The 18,818-nt window shown below is 37.9% G+C and overlaps 1 protein-coding gene across 3 annotated transcripts in view; it reads right to left on the bottom strand.

Moving 5' to 3' along the window:
* ADK (adenosine kinase) overlaps positions 1-18,818 on the bottom strand; it is a 484,515-nt gene that overhangs the window by 24,138 nt on the left and 441,559 nt on the right. For all 3 annotated transcript variants that reach the window (XM_003359240.4, XM_003359241.4, XM_021072588.1), the window contains exon 10: positions 10,495-10,581. In XM_003359240.4, the coding sequence (XP_003359288.1) occupies positions 10,495-10,581 (87 nt within the window). The remainder of the gene's footprint in view (positions 1-10,494; positions 10,582-18,818) is intronic.

The raw sequence follows: 18,818 nt of genomic DNA, 5'->3' as shown, positions 1-18,818 counted from the left end.
CTATTACTAGACGAAATTTTTAATAAAGGCTAATTAAGCTATGAAACTCCCAAGCGGTTAACTGATTTTAGGGGCTACATTTCTGGTACTTGTAATTATCCTCTGATGGCTTTACTTAGTGTTTCACAACCATGACAGATGACAATGAAAAACTGCAGTGAAATTCATCCACCCTGACATTGTGCTAAGCACCGGCTTCTCCCTCTCCAAGTAAAATCAATACTCTGTTTGAGTAAACACGTTTACAGCTTTATTAGGATGTCTTGCTTGTTCTGTAACAGCTACTTGAAGCTGTGGTAACAAATCGACTCAACTCAGTTAAACCTAGAGAGCTGGGTAAGAGGCCCATCGATAAGGTTGTTATAAAAATAAACTGCAGGAGATCAGAAAGCTGGAGCAAACAGTCTGGTAAATGTCAATATTTTCCCTTACAGAGGATGACAAAAACAGTGAGATCATGTGGAAAGTCTTCTTTCCCCCCTGAAAAATGTCTCCTGTTTCAACTGGATAAAGCATTTCTACTTTTTGCACACAACTCTTCTGCATGAAATTTTTGCTTCCTAATTCCCATGTGCACCTGGCTGATATAAACAGTTGGTATTTTCCCTGCCATTTCAGATTCTCTATTTTCCTTTATATTAAAGAGGCTTATTTTGGTCTTCATTGACTTTATAAAATGATCCTATACAAGTTATCTGGAATACCTGTGGTGGCTCCGTCTAACCTTCTTTTTATTAATGAAACAAAACTTCTGTCATCTCCATTTGGGAAGTCATTTCAACATAGTGTTCACTCTTGCTATAATATCCGGGAGATCTGATATTGTGCCCTCCCAATTAATGCATTTAACAAGAGCAAAGAGTGTGAGCAACAGACAGGCTACACAACCTCCTGACTAGTGGCAGTACATAAAAATGCCTGCTACCTATTAGGAGCAAGCCTCCACAGTGGCTGCAGCTCTACCAAACAAGAACTCATATACCCTCTTTTAGATGTTCACAGGTTGCTCAAAGAACTAACATATGGCAGGAAATTCCCACTTCAATTTGGCTGGCTTAGACTACCCAGATGTGACAAAGTAATGGTTTCCCCCTGCTGAAAAAGGCTCAGATGTAAACTTTTTTTTTTCGTTTATTTTCTATGTAGTCTAGTTAGTAAATTTTTGTTTTGTTTTGACTTTATCTTGACTACTAACTAGTCATGAACTTAAATAATAACTTGTGACTCATATGTTAGAAAACATGGATTTTTTTTTTTCCTGGAAAAAAAAGAAATCAACAAACATTACATTTTCAAATAACTTAAAAAGCTGCTGTGCCTGTCAGGGTAAGATCTGACCTAGCAGGTATTTGCATAATGAAAACCAAAGCCTAAGTGGTGTCAGATGGTGTAGTGACTGACATGGACAGGAAGTCAATTCAGTGCAAAGGTTCCTTTATGAGAGTTCAGCACAACACACCCTCCCACACAAAGTGAGCGAGGGAGCAGTATGGTATAACATATAGGCAGTGGTCAGTGCTGTAACAATGAAGACAACTTATTTCCTTTTCCTGGTCTCTGAGAATGGAAACTTGTCCAATTCTATTAACATGGCATGGGATATTGCATTTGAATTAAAACAAACAAAAAAACAAGCCTCTAATTCAGGAAAGAAGCTCCTGAAGAGTACCAGTAAGCAGTGTGTTTTACTTGTATGGATAAGGTCTTGCGGCCTCAACCCCTTTTAAAATACTGTTTTGAAGATCATTCTTTGGAATAAAAATGTAAAAGATGAGGTTAGAATTTGAATTTTAAATGTAATGTGTGATCTCTTGATGTGGTTCCCAAAATAAAATTTAGCATATGCTTCTGTTTATTGTTAAACATCTTGGATATTCACGTGCCAAAAACCTACATCAAAGGCTTTACTCATTTAGGGTATTGACTCTTGACCTATATATTTCCAAGAGGCCTATATGACAGACTACTTAACTAACAACATTCATTTGAGTTATGAACATATATAATTACTTGATCACGAATTAATGAGTCAGGAGATCTGGCTTCTAGTACTGAATATTTGCAATCAACTCTCTTTCTTTGGGCCTCATTTTCCTCATCCATCAAGTGCAGGCTTTTTAATAGACCATGTTAGGTTTTCATACCTAATGGCAACTCATTCAAGGGAGTTGCTTTATAAGCCACCAAATAAAATGTGGATAGGGTCAAATGGGGATTTGTTTAATCTCATTTCATTCTGATGCAGATAAAATCTCATTTAAGCACAGTTTCACTGTTGAAAACAATTTGAAAACCTGAAAATCAGAAAACATGATTTTTAAAAATACTCCCTTTCAGCACCTAACATTTTAAGCAATATAATTAAAAACAAAAAGACTCACCAGGATAGTCATAGCTGGGGAATAAGGAGCTGAAAGTAAGCTTATTTATGCCCTAATTCATAAGCAAGATAACTAATTTTGTTATTATTTAACTCGGTTCAAAAACCTGTATTTGATCAACTGACAATTCCTCACAGCAGGGTGGTTCTAAAATTCTAAGTGCACTTGCTGACAGAAACTGGTTTTAATTTGTCATTTATTTCATGGGCTAGAAATAAAACACACATTTTAATTATCTAAAATGTCAATGTAAACCGGACAATTAAATGAAAGATAGGAGTTCCCGTTGTGGTGCATTGTAAACAAGTCTAACTAGTATCCATGAGGATGCAGGTTCGATACCTGGCCTTGCCTAGAGGGTCAGGGATCCAGCATTGCAGCAGAGCTGTGGTGCAGGTTGCAGGCATGGCTCTAATTGGGCCTGGCTGTGGCGTAGGCCAGCAGTTGTAGCTGTGATTCAACCACTAGCCTGGGAACTTCCATATGCCACAGGTGTGGCCCTAAAAAAAAGCCAAAAAAGAAAAAGAAAAATAAATTATGATCCTTGTGTTCATACCCTAGGTTTGAGAACTCATACCTGACGTGAAGATAGCTGGGAATTTAGTAATCACATTGATGATTTTTGTTTGTTTTATTCAAACCTCTGTTGCTAGTAAACAGCCATATAACATCAGAGGTTACACTACATACAAATTTTCATATAGTTTGGAAAATTGTTTTTAATGACTTATTCACCATGGCTAAGATATTTGCTAGGTCCCAAGGTTGGCCAAGCTATGTATCAGTACTATCAACATGTGATTTTATTATTTTGATTATATTAATTACAGAGCCAATAAAGGCACATTGTAACAAACTCAAACATTGCTAAGACAAGATTTTAAACTGAATATATTTAGCTTTTTGAAAACTTACTGTGTTGCTCCTACCATCTTTTCTCTGTTAGGTCATAGACTGGCACCATTTTATAGACTAGTTTTTAGAAACTCACTTTGGCTATTTATCCTCACTTGAAGGGGAAGACAAGATGATATACTAATGGACTAGAGCATAACAAGATGATTAGAGGTAAGAACTTTGGGATCAAACTTTGAGTTTGCCCATTGTAACCTTGGGCAAATTACTTAACATCTCGAACTTCTTCTTCTTTTTTTTTTTTTTTTTTTTTTTTGTCCTTTTGCTGTTTCTTTGGGCCTCTCCCATGGCATATGGAGGTTCCTGGGCTAGGGGTTGAATCGGAGCTGTAGCCACCCGCCTATGCCAGAGACACAGCAACGCTGGATCTGAGCCTCATCTGCAACCTACACCACAGCTCATGGCAATGCCGGATTGTTAACCCACTGAGCAAGGGCAGGGACCGAACCCGCAACCTCATGGTTCCTAGTCGGATTCGTTAACCACTGTGCCACGACAGGAACTCCCTCGAACTTCTGAGACCAGAGGAACTGTCTACTTGAGTCTAGGCCCAGGTGCCAATCAAGAGATTGTGGAGCTAAATAGATGGTTGCTGCTTTAAGTCACTAAGTTTTGAGGGTGGTATGTTATGCAGCAAAACCTAACTGATACAGGTTGTATGTGACAGACAGATTAGGTAGGTAAAATTGACCAAATCCATGTAACAGCAGCTGGGAACTGCTATTGGATTCAAACTAGTTCCAATGGACTCACAAACATCATAGGCCAGGAAAGTGAAACATATGTATTTGGGTCATATCAAAATTCTTTTTTTTTTTTTTTTTTTTTTTTTTTTGGTCTTTTTGCTATTTCTTGGGCCGCTTCCGCGGCATATGGAGGTTCCCAGGCTAGGGGTGGAATCGGAGCTGTAGCCACTGGCCTACGCCAGAGCCACAGCAATTGGGGATCCGAGCCGCGTCTGCAACCTACACCACAGCTCACGGCAACGCCAGATCATTAACCCACTGAGCAAGGGCAGGGATCGAACCCGAAACCTCATGGTTCCTAGTTGGATTTGTTAACCACTGCACCACGACAGGAACTCCTCAAAATTCTAAGAAAATTAACTTCGGAAGTTTTACTTATAACATTTTTTCTGGCCTTCTACTACTAAATAAAATCTTATAAATTCCACCATTGTTTTCTCAGAATAAACATGTCTTAATAATCTTCAAATATAGGAAATACAAGGTTCATATTTAAGTTTTGGGGTCTGAGAGCTTTATTTTATCCAAATCTCTAGAAGACAAAGTCCTTTGAATTCCATTATGTACTGACGACTGCTTCTGGATGGAGATTGTTCAGGATACTAGATCTTAGAGGAACATTCATATTTGTGAGAAATTCCACACTTCGCCCTAAAGTAATCCTGTATTCCATGTGAATGAAAGCTATTTCTTCTCCTTGTTGGTCATAGTGAGAGGATCATGTTTACCTCTTTAAACCAACAAAGGCTTTAATAATCTTAGGCAAGGTTCTTGAAATTTGGTCCTAGTCCAATGTCAGCTTATTGAAATTTCTGGATGTGAAACATCAGAGTAGCATGTCATGAAGAATTCCAAGACTGTGCAAGGAGTGACTCTTCCCCTTCCCTCTGCGTGAACTTGAGTTGCTGTCTGCGGTATATTTCATATTCCTAACAATCAAGTCAATTCCATACTTCATTTGGTGTTTTGGATTTTTTTTTTTTTTAAATGAGCATTGCAATGTTTATTTCAGGTTCTCTCTCTCTCTCTCTTTTTTTTTTTTTTTTGCCACACAGGCAGTATGTGGACGTTCCTGGGCCAAGGATCAAACCTATGCCACACAGCAGCAACCAGGCAACAGTGGTAAGAACGCAGGAGCCTCAATCTGCTAGGCCACCAGAGGACTCCCTCATCTGATGGTTTTAAGGAGAACTGCTGCTTAAGAACTAAAACACCAAAGATGGCCTGCTAGAACTAAGAGACAGGGAAAGGGATTATTGTTGCTGTGGGATGGGCAGGAGTGCACAGTGACCATCTTCATTCCCATCTACAAGTAAGTCTTCTGCAAACACTGGGTCATATAAAGGTTTGGGGTTTTGAGTGAAGAAGTATGAGAAATGATACATTCAACACTGACTGACTTATTTTTTAGTCTTTTGAACTGGACAGCAAAGGAAGCAGGTGGTGTAGGGGAAAAAAAAAGTCACAGGAACTCTGCACCACTTCTTTGCACAGCACAATGAAGCAGCAGTTAAGATGAATGGGAGAGTGAACTACAAATGTTTGGGAACAAACAGCAAAGCGAGAATAGAAAACATAAAGATAATTTAGATATTTTCTATGGCCCTCAGAAGTATAGACAGGTGCTACATGAAAAGGAAGTAGTATCCTGGTTCTGGAAACTTAAATCTTTTATTAAAATTAAAAACCTTTTCTGAGCATGAATTCAAAAGGGAAATTAATGCTCTTTTTTTATTAGATGGGAAGTAGGATAATTATTTACATTGTGATTGCTAAGTGGCTTTAAAAGTCATCTGCATATTGTAGGTAATGACCATTTTCCCTTCTAAAGCTGTCATGAAAAATTTGAAAATAAAAAGTATTAGAGGCAGCACAGTTCCTTTACTGTCATTCAAAATTAACTGTCCTGAGCTATATATGCCTCTTAACCACACTTAATGAAGTTTTTTAATCCTAAAGATGTTGGTTCTTGGGTGAGGTCTCTAGTCTTTTATTTGAGAGTTATACATATATGTGCCTGGGTATAAATCTATGAAAGGTGTACTCACTTTTAGTCTAAAGATGAGTTGTAGGTCTAGTCCGTATTCTTACAGCTGTCATAAAACATATGACTAAATCATATTAACACAGGCCAGTATTGACAGCCCACTGGGAACATATTGATTAGGTCCCCTTTCATGTTATTTGTTATGATTTTTCTTCTCAGTTTCATTTACTGGGAAGGCACCAGGGAAGAGATTTCACTGGGAACAATGACAGTGCCTGTCACAAAATGTTCTCAGTGTTTCCATTTGTTACTATGGCAGTGACAAAGAGGGTTCCAAATGAAAAGGCAGACCTGCTGTGACAAAGCACAGCAGGACAACAGGAAGAGATTTTCTACTGACCTGGGAAATTAGGAAATCATACTTAGAGATTATAGAATTGTCTCCATTTCCAAGGGTACAATCGTAGCACTTGGGCTTTTGAGGGAGAATGTGAAAAGGGTTTTCCCATCAGGTCTGGCTAGTGACAAATAAAGGGCAGATATTAGAAAGTGCTTAAATGTCCAAGGAGAACAAAGTCTGCTTGTAGAGGTAAGAGGGATTGGTCACTGTCACTAAACCCTTGAAATGGAACTATGAATTTAATTTATGAACATTTGGGGTTCTCTATCTCTTATGTGGCTAATAAGAACACACGGCACTCTGGTGCTGGGATGTGTAGTTTTATTTAGCACATGGTAGGTGAAGTCATGGTTTATCCAAGAATGTGAAATTGGTACTGGAATACAGTGATGCAGTCACAAAACCAAGAAATGCTTTTAGGCCAGCAAAACTTCAAAGTAATAGGAGGAATATATTCACCATCTAAAGATAGAATGTGTCAATCAGAAAGGAGATATGTTAATTAGGCAATAAAGCAAAGAAAAAAACTACAGAGCAAATGTAAAAGTTGCCATTGCTTCTCCATTCAACGTAGAAGAGAGCTGGAGTTTTCAATCCCAGTAGAAAGGCTTTCCCTAGTGTAGAGATAGGAGTAGGGGGTTTTAACTAATGGATTTTTGAGTATTTCCAAATAACAGGACCATCTCTATTGTAAGATGGATGTATCAGCCTGGTGCTATTAAACAGGTGATTCATATAAGTCCCTGTATTGGGATTCCATGCTGACCAAGCAAGTTTATGATCTGGCTTTCTGTGGCTCTGTAGTGCAATCAATTCTACTGCTTAGCAAAAAGCTCCCAGTTCAAACTCATTGGGGATTACAGTCCTTCGATTCTCTTCCCTTTCACCTTCTGTTTCTTTTCTGCAACAATCTTACGTTGGAATCCTCAGAATCCTATCAGATAACAAAAGCTCCTATTCAATAAATGAAATCACCTATTCAGACAACAGGAAGATTCTCTTTGGCAAAACAAGCCTTTGTTTGTAAGGGTGGTCTGTGGTTCTGAGTCCTAATTATGAGACTTCCCTAAAAGTTTAGAGAAGCAGTACAGTTCAGTAAAAACACTGACTCAAACCAGATGGCTTCGGTTTGAATCCTGGCTCTGTAACTTTCTAGCTACAAGATTTGAGGCAAGTTACCTAACCCCCCTGTGTCTCAGTATTTTCATCAGTAAAATGGGATTGAAAATAACCTACCTCAATTTATGAAAATTAATGGAGTCAATGTACGTAAAGCGCCAAAGAAACTGACTGAGTGGCTAGTAAGTGCTACATAAATGCTACCTATTGCTATTCTTATATAGCTTGACTTACATAGAATGTGCTGAGCTTGCCAACATAAGAATTCCTTTTTTAAAATTTTGCTTTTTAGGGCCACATCTGTGGCATATGGCAGTCCCCAGGCTAGGGGTCAAATTGGAGGTCAGCTGCCGGCCTATGCCTACAACACAACAAGGCCAGATCGGAGCCACGTCTGCGATCCACACCACAGCTCATGGCAACGCCAGATCCTTAACCCACTGAGTGAGGCCAAGAATGGAACCTGCATCCTCATGGATACTAGTCAGGTTTGTAACCCACTGAGTCACAATGGGAACTCCAGTTTCCTTGTTAAAATGACATTAAGTATTCGTCTCATTGCATGACTCAGTCTTTCAGGATCTGATTATCCTGGGAACCAATCAGAGTAGGGTTAAAGTGAGGAAATGGCTACCTAGTTGAGGTATTTAGCCAGTAAAGTTCTGCCTAGTTTCAGCCGCCTTCCACTTTCTCTATATTGATGTCAACAGGGAAATCCTGGGTATGATGAAAGTGAATGAAGTGAGGAAGCTGCCAATGTGTTACACAAGGGGTTGGCAAACTACAGTCTGAGAGCCAAATCTATCCTGTGACTTGTTTTTGTATAGCTGGAGAGCTAAGAAAGGTTTTCACATTTTTAGAGTAGTGTAAACAAAACAAAACAAAAAAACAAGGAAGCAAACAAAACAAGAAGAGTATGCAATACAGCCTGTATATGGCTTGCAAAGCCTAAAATATTTGCTACCTGACCCTTCAGAAAAAAAAGTTTGCAGACATCTGTTCCACATTCTTTCCTTTTTGCTCACCTACCTGTATCTCAACAATAAGTATGTAATGAGGCTAGGTAAGTAGGGTGAGATTAAAAAAAGAGGCTGAAAAAATCCAAAGGACCCAAGTGCTTTGATGATGTAATTCATTTATTGCTCCAACCATAACACAAATGGGTAGGCCTGCTTCAGTATCCTAAGAATGACTTCTCTCTCCCCTCAAGTCTATATATTCCTACCTAGTACTGGAAGCATTACAGGTAGTTAGGGTCTATAAAGGGATCCAGTGTTGCAAGGCTAGGAAGCCCTGAGCCTCAGGGCCAGAAGCAGTGGCTAATTAGGTCGCCTTCATATCTATGAAGGCCTCAGGATGTACCCAACTAAATATCAAAGAAAAAGAAGACTTACTGTTTTAAATGTTTTAAATATTTTAAAATGCTTAAGTAATATATACACAGGTGATAAGTTTAACTTTCTATACTAAGATTCCTGGTGTAACCAATTTCTAACCAGGTAGTCAATACTGTTTCCTTAATATATGAAAGAATTTGGCCCAATTCTGGATAAGGTATTTTTAGTCTACCTGTTTTTATAGTTCTGAAGCAGTATGGAATAGGAAAAACAGCTGTAAAACGCTCTAATTTAATCAATGATAGAGCCTTTCAGAGTAAAGAAATAAAAGACATATGCAGGAGAGTTAAGAAGAATGTTATCTGTCGTATGTACTTTTTCCAAAAAGTAGGGCATGGGGCAGTCTAATGTTAACAGCTAGGCATGAAGTTTCAAAGAAGGAAACATGAAAAATTAATGCTGGTGAAACAGAACATTAAAATTAAAGAAAATATAGATATTTTAAACAATGCTAAGTTAAAATGAACACACAGTCTTTTTTTTCTTTTTCCCCCATTTTCTTTTTTCAGCTGCACCCACAGCATATGGAAGTTCCTGGGCCAGGGATCGAATCTGAGCCACAGCTGCAGCAACACTGGATCCTTAACCAATGTGCCAGGCCGGGATTGAACCTGTACCTCCATAGAGACAAGCCAGATCATTAACCCACTGTGCCACAGCTAGAACTCTTTATTTTCCAAGGAAAGGAGGACAACTGCCAGCTCCATTTGCCTTTCTCCCCTTGTTTTGCTTGATGTCATGAGAAAGAAAGATCAGGAGAGATTTTTCTGGGCTTATCATTCAGGAATCTGAAGCTTTCTGGAGATCTTAACCTAGCTTAACTACACTTAGCTAGAAGAGTTTAGACATATGAAAAGAACTTTTGAATCAGATTTTATTTATTTTTTAATTACTCAATGATTTTGCTACATTTGTAGTTGTACAACGATCATTACAATGAATTAGATTTTAGATCAGCCTCAGTCACCAAGCCAAGAATCTTCCAATTGTCTTGATCTTATAGAAAAAGACTACTCCTTCCAAAATGGTTTAGTTTCTATAAACTGTGCCAGTTTTTACTGAGCCTGAACTAGACAACAATTTAACCCTTCCTGATAAACAACCAACTATTGTATTAGAAACAGATGTTTTAACTAAAGATATAATGCAAAAACATCATCCTCAGTTATTAGCATACTATTTAATATTCACAACTCGTTTTAAAGAACAACAATGTGTTAACATTTAAGCCTGAAGGGCTATGAATATACTATGTACTGTACTTGATGTAGCTTGTTTATGCAATATTCTGACAGACACAATTAATCTTGTGAAAATGACTGGGATATAGCATAATATTAAATTATCTTTAAGCCAAAAATACGTATTTTCCTAGTAATATACTCTCATAACACTCGCAATGATAGTAGCATATGGAAAGAATATTAGGAGTTAATTATTTAAAAGAAGAAATTAGAGTTATTAAATTCATAAATCTTGGCTATGTGGCAGAGAAGGGTTAAAGGAAGTGTTTAACTTATAAGTAAGTATGAAATAAATGAGTCTGTACCTCCAACAAATGCATCTCCAGCTCCATTGGTATCAACAATTTCCTTCTGGTCTTGATCCAAGACAGCAAAAGCAGTGACTTCACTTTCTGCAATTAGAGCCAAAGAAAGGCAGACTGACTTCTCTTTGTAACACTCAATATACAAATTCACCCAGTCAAGTTTGAAAGCTCCAACATCCTTCAAAGAAAGAGATGGAACATGAGGTCCATATTCCGTACTTTTCACCAAAGTGAAAAGTCATCTGCAAGAATGCTTCTTGGGTACTTCTCAGCAAATGCTGTGTGTGTTTTGTTGGAGTTATATTTAGGTAGTTCACATTTTTGAGGAACGACTGTAAATGGCAGCAGCAGTGCCTTTTTGGACAGTAAACTATGAGCTAAAGGAAGTGTTTGTAAGCACAAACTCATGGGTCTCTAATAAAGTATCAGGCCTGGCTACAGTCTTAGCAGTGAAATCTTAGATATAGTTGAAGAGCTATATATTTAAAAAAATTCAAATAATGAGCCTTGGGCATTTATAGGAAATAGCACAATAGCAAAATAAAAATAAAACAACACTTCTGTTATCATACTTGATGCCAATGTCAAAGATTACTGATATCAGTTGGCTTACTACAGATAACCTAACCTGGTTAGTTTTCATAAAGGAGTCATTGCTTCTTCCAAACTATCTGTCAAATAACAAAAGGGAATGCTACCACTGAATGTATAGGCAGAACAAAAGGGACAGTGCAACAAGCTCTTGTCTTATAGCAATCTGGACCAGGGCTTGGTTGTTTTGACTACAGAGTAACCTAATATAGGACTTTAAACTTGGCACATGGCAGTGGAATGGCATTACAGTAGTCCCCCCATCCACCCTTTTGCTTTTTGCAGCTTCAGTTATCCGCAGTCGACTGAAGTCCTAAAATACTAAATGGAAAATTCCAGAAATAAAAAATTCACAAGTTTTAAGTTCCACACCATTCTGAGTACCATCCCACTCTATCCTGCCCCAGACATGAATCATCCCTTTGTCTGATATATGCCGCCTGTAAGTCACTCCGAGCCGCCTCGTTATCAGATGGACTGTCACTGTACTGCAGTACTTGTGTTCAATACACCTTTATTTTACTTAATAATGGCCCCAAAGTGCAAGAGTAGTGATGCTGGCAATTCAGGTCTGCCAAAGAGAAGCTGTAAAAAAGTGAAAAGGTGAAAGTTCCTGACTTAATGAGGAAAGAAAAAAAAAAATCCTATGCTGAGGTTGCTAAGATCTACAGTAAGAATGAATCCTCTACCCATCAAATTGTGAAGGAGGAAAAAGAAATGTGTGCTAGATTTGATGTCACACTTCAAACTGCAAAAGTTATGGTCACGGTGCATGGTAAGTGCTTAGTTAAGATGGAAAAAGCATTAAGTTTTGGGGTGGAGGACATGACCATAAAATGTGTTCCTATTGACAGCAACATGCTATGCCAGAAAGCACTGAGCCTACAGGAACACTTCAGCAAGGGATCCTCTAAAATGAGTGACACCAAGCCATTTACTGCAAGTAAAGGATGATTACACAGATTTAGGAAGAGATTTGGACAGAAAAACATAAAAATTATTGGAAAGGCGGAATGTGCCAATGAAGAAGCTGCTGCTGCATTTCTGGGAGTGCTGAAGGAGCTGATTAAGGAACAGGGATATCATCCAAAAAAGATCTTCAGGGGTGATGAAACTGGGCTCTTCTGGGGAGTTCCTGTCGTGGCTTAGGGGTTAACGAATCTGACTAGGAGCCATGAGGTTGCGGGTTCGATCCCTGGCCTTGCTCAGTGGGTTAAAGATCCGGCGTTGCTGTGAGCTGTGGTGTAGGTTGCAGATGCGGCTTGGATCCTGTGTTGCTGTGCCTGTGGTGTAGGCCGGTAGCTACAGCTCCGATTAGACCCCTAGCCTGGAAACCTCCATATGCCGAGGGTGCGACCCTAGAAAAGACAAAAAGAAAAAAAGAAAAAAAAAGAAAAAAAAAAGGAACTGGGCTCTTCTGGAAGAAGACACCCCAAAGAAGCTTCATCACATAGGCATTGTATCATCTCCTGTTCCCACAAGAAGAGTGAGTACAGTGCAGTAAGAGAATCTGAGAGAGAGAGAGAGCTCACATTCACGTAATTTTATTATAATTGTTATATTTTATTATAGGTCCCTGTTACTTGTTACTTAATTTATAAATTAAGCTTTATCATCGGTTTGTATGGAGAGGAAAAAAATCATAGTATATATAGGGTCTGGTACTATCCATAGTTTCAAGCATCCACTGGAGGTTTTAGAATATATCCCCTGCTGATAAGGTGGACTACGGTATTTGTGATGATATCTGGCCTAGAGGACATTTGTAAAAGACTGGATTGTGCTTTTTATTGGTGTCTCAATCTTGTGAAACTACAAATTTGCATTCTTTATGGGGACAGATGTAGCCAAAGACTTGTAAACTTCAATCTTACCTAAGACCAAGGAGAGAAAAGGAGATCTTGAAAACCTTAAGGTCTAAATAAAAGGAACCAAAAAATTTCAAAAAGCGTATTCTGTCTGCCTTTTGCTACCTGCTACGAATGGATACTTTCAACAAGAGATAAACATAGATATGATAATGAAAAAAACAGCTCCTGGAAAAACTGATATTCAAGAGGACTCATTCACTTAGTGATCCCTTTTGATCACATGTCTATGAATGCTAAGAAGACTCTACATCAAAAGCACCTGTTTAAATTCTAGGTACTAACTTTCCACACTTTAACACCAGATCTACATGAAGCTGGCAAGATTTTGATTGATTGGAAGTTAAGGCGTAAATATCCAGGATTAAATTTTCTAAGGAGTATACAGAACATACTGCTACATAGGCCAAAAAGAAAAAAAAAAAGATGTAAGCAGATCTTATTAGAAATAATTAGGAAAGGGCTACAGTCTGGTTTAGGGAAAGGGCTGCGCCATAAATATTTATAAAGAAATTTGATTTTATTGCTTCCAAGTACAAGTCATACTATAAAGGGAATTAACAACTATAAACTAAGAACAAACAGGCACTAAACAAGTAAAACGAGCCAAGTCAATGACACCATTACCATTTATAATAGGGTTACATTATGCAATAATATGTCTATAAAACATTTTAGGTAATATAAGAATTAATTACTGGATTACAGATTTGAAAATAATTACTTATAAATGGGAAGTAAGTCACAATTAGATATAATTCCTTGAGTTCTTTGTTTAAAAAAGTTATTGATTTTTGGTTGGCTAAACCTTTATTGATGAGTAAGACCTAATTCACAATGAAAGAGATTATCTGAACTTTATTCCTAAGAATCATGACTTTTGATCTAAATTAGTAAAAATTCTAAATGAATGCACTTTTCCTACACTTTTTTCTGGATTTATGTGCAGATCTTTGAAATGCTTTATCCTTACGTGTCATATAAGATTCAATTTCCTTAAACATAAAGCAGAAGTATTTCAACTCATACTTATTAATACAAATACATATGTAAGAATACTAAGAAGGTAAAAGAGCTATCATTGATCGGTACAGACATAATCCAGGCTCTATTATTTTCTGCATCTAGAGAGCTATATTATGAAAATTCCTTTCAAAGTAATAACGCTGAAAATTTGTCAGATCTTGAATGGAGTTCTAAATCACTGAAAAGGGATTAAACAATGTACAATAATATTTAAGTTCAGTTATATTTTTGGTACATTCTTATTTTTTGAAATAAAATGATCTAAGGTGGTTTACAGAGCTATTTAAAAAAAAACACCTCACACAACTAAGTAAATTGTATTAACGAGCACGACCTATTCCATCACCTTCTAGACAATGTATGTACATAAAATACCTCACTGAATCTTAAGACACAGTGATAGACATGGCATTATTTAGCCAGTGAGGCTCAAGACACTCACATGACTAGTCTTCTTAGGTGTGAAATAGACCTGGAGTAGCTGTAGGAATAAGAAGTAAAAATAGCTTTTTGGGAGTTCCCATCATGGCGCAGTGGTTAACGAATCCGACTAGGAACCATGAGGTTGCGGGTTCGGTCCCTGCTTTTTTTAGGACGGTACCCATGGCATAGGGAGGTTCCCAGGCTAGGGGTCATATTGGAGCTGTAGCCGCTGGCCTACGCCACAGCTATTTCAACACCAGATCTGAGCCGTATCTGCAACCTGCACCACAGCTCACAACAATGCTGGATCCTTAACCCACTGAGTAAGGCCAGGGATCAAACCTGCATCCTCATGGATGTAGTCAGATCCATTTCTGCTGAGCCATGATGGAAACTCCCACCATTTTCTAGATTTCTAAAACAGCAGAGAATCATAAGTTTCCCCAAGCAGACAGGAAACAAACACCAGTTTGACACCAGATTTGTTTAGTGTTACTTAATAGATAAGATCCTCAGGGTATCTTTAGCCAGACCAATGCAATTCAACTTACTTAAAATACAAAATAATAAAAATCAATCATTCTCTGGATAGTTTATACAAACAGATAATTTACTCTTCACTTTACTGCGACATAAGCCTTACTACACAATCCCTTAAGAGGCCCATCTGGCTAGAATCAACTGTAATGCTGAGTCAATTATAATAGAGGTGGTTAGTTCATACAAATGCCACAACATCTAACTGAAAATTAATACAAAATTCAGTCACTCAATGCCAAACAATTAGAGTGAATGTATTTAAATGTATCCTGCATCCTCACTGCTACCAAATTAACTATGTCTTTTAGCACTGTCTACACACAACCTCATGAAAGGTAATACCCTGAGGAAATTTTGTCCAAGGTGTATTAAAATGTCATGTTTTGCTATATCTTTTTGATGTCTCCTCATAATTGTACCAAAGATACAACCGAAGAAGATACAAAGCAGGATGAGAGGGAGATGGGCGGGTGTTTTGCAGCCTGGAGTAGACTGCAGTCACCACCTCTGCCACTGCCTCTGATGAGCGTCAGAAGTGCTGGCAAAAACTTCACCAGAATGTGACAAGTACGGTTGGTAAAAACCAGAACTCCTAAGATTAAAAATGGCTCCTGCACCTTGGTGATTCCTTATAATAAGGTAATTTCCAGGGTATTAATGTTTTTGTTTGCTTGGCTTTTTTCAAATTTAAAAATTTTATTGGAGTATAGTTGATTTACAATGTTTTAATTTTGCTTGTTTTTTATTAATCTTTTTTAGGGGGATAATTTTAAACTAGGAGAAAAGTCTGAATAAAAATACAGAGAACTCCTATGCTTATAACACTTCCCCAGATTAAATAGAATTGCCACAATTTATCAGTCCATATATATATATATCATTTGAGTATAAATTGCAGATACCATATCCTTTACTCCTTAGTAATTCAGTGTGTATTTCCTAAGAACAAATATATTCTTTTAGATAACTAAGACATGTTGATAAATTTAAAAACTTAATATTGTTATTTAATCTATATTCTGTATCTAATTTTGTTAATTGTCCTAATGTCTTGTATAGCAATTTTTTTTCATCTAGTATAGGATGTCTTCTAGAACCACATATTGCTTTCAGCTGTGCTTGTTTTGTTTTTCTTTTCTTTTCTTTTTTTTTTTTTTTTTTGTTGTTGTTGTTGCTATTTCTTGGGCCGCTCCTGCGGCATATGGAGGTTCCCAGGCTAGGGGTCCAATCGAAGCTGTAGCCACCGGCCTACGCCAGAACCACAGCAACGCGGGATCCGAGCCACGTCTGCAACCTACACCACAGCTCACGGCAACACCGGATCGTTAACCCACTGAGCAAGGGCAGGGACCGAACCCGCAACCTCATGGTTCCTAGTCGGATTCGTTAACCACTGCGCCACGACGGGAACTCCCTGTTTTTCTTTTAATGTAACTTTTGGTTTTTACTACAGGTAATGCATACCTATAGCACAAAAATATAAATATTTGAAAAGGTATGGTATTTTAAACAAAACCCCTCTCCTCTTACCCCTCCCATTCATCCAGTTCCTAGTCCTACTGCTTTCCAAACTAGTTATCACTGTTATTGATTTCCTGTATATTCTTCCACAATTTCTCTATTCACATACTGGCAAAACACATTCTGACTTTTCCCCTCTTTGGTTTTTTTTTTTTTTTTTTTTTGGTCTTTTCTAGGGTCACTCCTGTGGCATATGAAGGTTCTCAGGCTAGGAGTCTAATCAGAGCTGTAGCCACCGGCCTACACCACAGTCACAGTAACACGGGATCTGAGCCACGTCTTCGACCTACACCACAGCTCATGGCAATGCCGGATCCCTAACCCACTGAGCAAGGCCAGGGATCGAACCCGCAACCTCATGGTTCCTAGTCGGATTTGTTAACCACCGAGCCACGACGGGAACTCTTGATTTTTTCCCCCTCTTTACTTTAAACAAAGAAAGTATCACACAATGCAAGCTGCTGTGGATCATATTTTTTTCACTTGGAGATCTATGTTGGTAAACAGAGAATGTCATTATTTTTCATTGCTGCGTAACAGTCCATTATATGTACATACTATAATTTACTTAAGCAATCCTTTACTGATGGACTTTCAGGTTATTTACAATCTTTTGTTATTAAAAACAATGTTCAAAGCACAGTGTTTCAAGCACTGATGCTTTTATGTTAAGTAGAACTTAAATTTAATTATTTTACTTAATAGCTAAGAAAATAATATCATTCCTAATTTATATAGGGAATTGACACAAGGAATTTAAGTTGCTATACAAACAGCCTGAAAGACGCCTGTGTCAAGGAATAGGGGGGAAAAAAATGAGAATCCAGGAAATGCTTTTTTTTCACCAAGACACACATACCAGGATATGAGCAAAGACACCCTGCTCAGACTGCCCTAATAAACAGGATAATGAAACAGATGACAAATTCTGTTAATAATAGAGATTTATAGAACAATCCTAATTAACAAGGACTTCTGGAGGAATGAAGAGTTCTGGGTTAATTTAATTTTCTGGTTAACTAAAGAAAAAGCAGAAAGTCTTTTTAGTTGGAAATCTTTCTAAATGTACTAATATAACAACATACCATGACATCCCTGCTTTAATTAGTTTAGTCTATTGAGCTGAATGAAAATTTTTTTTGATAAAAGAGAATTTTACAGGACATGTTAATGTCATGGTTCTGAACATCGATTCTTTTTTGGGGGGCGGGGGGGCTGTGCCTGCAACATGTGAAAGTTCTTGGGCCAGGTATTGAAACCAAGCCATAGCAGTGACCTGAGTCGCTGTGCTGACAACACCAGATCCTTAACCTGCTGCACCACAAGAGAATTCTGTGAGCATCAATTCTTTTTATGGTTCCAGAGGTATAAGTGCTTTTATAAAAGGCTGGATAAATGAAATGATGGCAAGTACACTGGATTAGGACTCAAAAGACCCATGGTTTGAATCTGGTTTTGGCTTGCCAATGGGGAGGGGGAGGGAGTCGGATGGACTAGGAGACTGGGGTTAAAAAATGTAAACTATTGCATGTGGAGTGGATAAGCAATGAGATCCTGCTGTAGAGCACTAGGAATTATGTCTAGTCACTTATGATGGAACATGATGGAGGATAATGTGTGTGTGTGTGTGACTGGGTCACTTTGCTGTACAGTAGAAATTGACAAAACACTGTAAACCAGTCATAATGTAAAAAACAAAAATCATCAAAAAAAGATTTTAGAACATGTAAAAAATAAAAATAAAAAAAGAGCTATTGTGTGTCAGGACCTCTGTTAGAGACAGGGAATACAGATGTGACTAGGAGAAAAAAAATACCTGCTCTCATAGGACCTACAGTCTAGTGAGGATAGATAAGATGTAACTAACAACAACAACAAAAAAAAAAGAAGATAATTTGAGATAATAATAGATGCTTCAATGGAAATAAAACAGAAAGATGTGATGAAGTATGACTGGGGAGAAGAGTTAATTTAGGTGGCTGTTACTTGCTCACTGAGAAGGTGATGTTTGAACTGAGACTTCAACAGCAAGAAGGAACCAACCATGGGAAGATTCAAGGGTAGAATATACAGGTGCAGAGGCCCTGGGCTTGCAACAAACTTGGTGAGCTAAGCCTGTTTAAGGTTAAGAAGGCCACTGTATCTAGAGTACAGTGAGTGTGTGGAGATTAACTCTGTGTGTGTGTGTGTGTGTGTGTGTGTGTGTGTGTGTGTGTGTGGTGGGGAAAGGGCTGGTAGAATTTCATTCTATGTTGTAAAAAGGGAAACTATTGGAAGGTTTTAAAGAGAGGAGTGATATGATCTTGTTTCTAAAAGAGATTATTCGGCAGCCTTAGAGAATAGACAGAATAGTGG

The sequence above is a fragment of the Sus scrofa genome, chromosome 14, assembly GCF_000003025.6.
Source record: "Sus scrofa isolate TJ Tabasco breed Duroc chromosome 14, Sscrofa11.1, whole genome shotgun sequence".
Taxonomy (NCBI): Eukaryota; Metazoa; Chordata; class Mammalia; order Artiodactyla; family Suidae; genus Sus; species Sus scrofa.
Note: the sequence above shows the minus strand (reverse complement) of the source record. Positions and strands in the feature narration are given on the sequence as shown.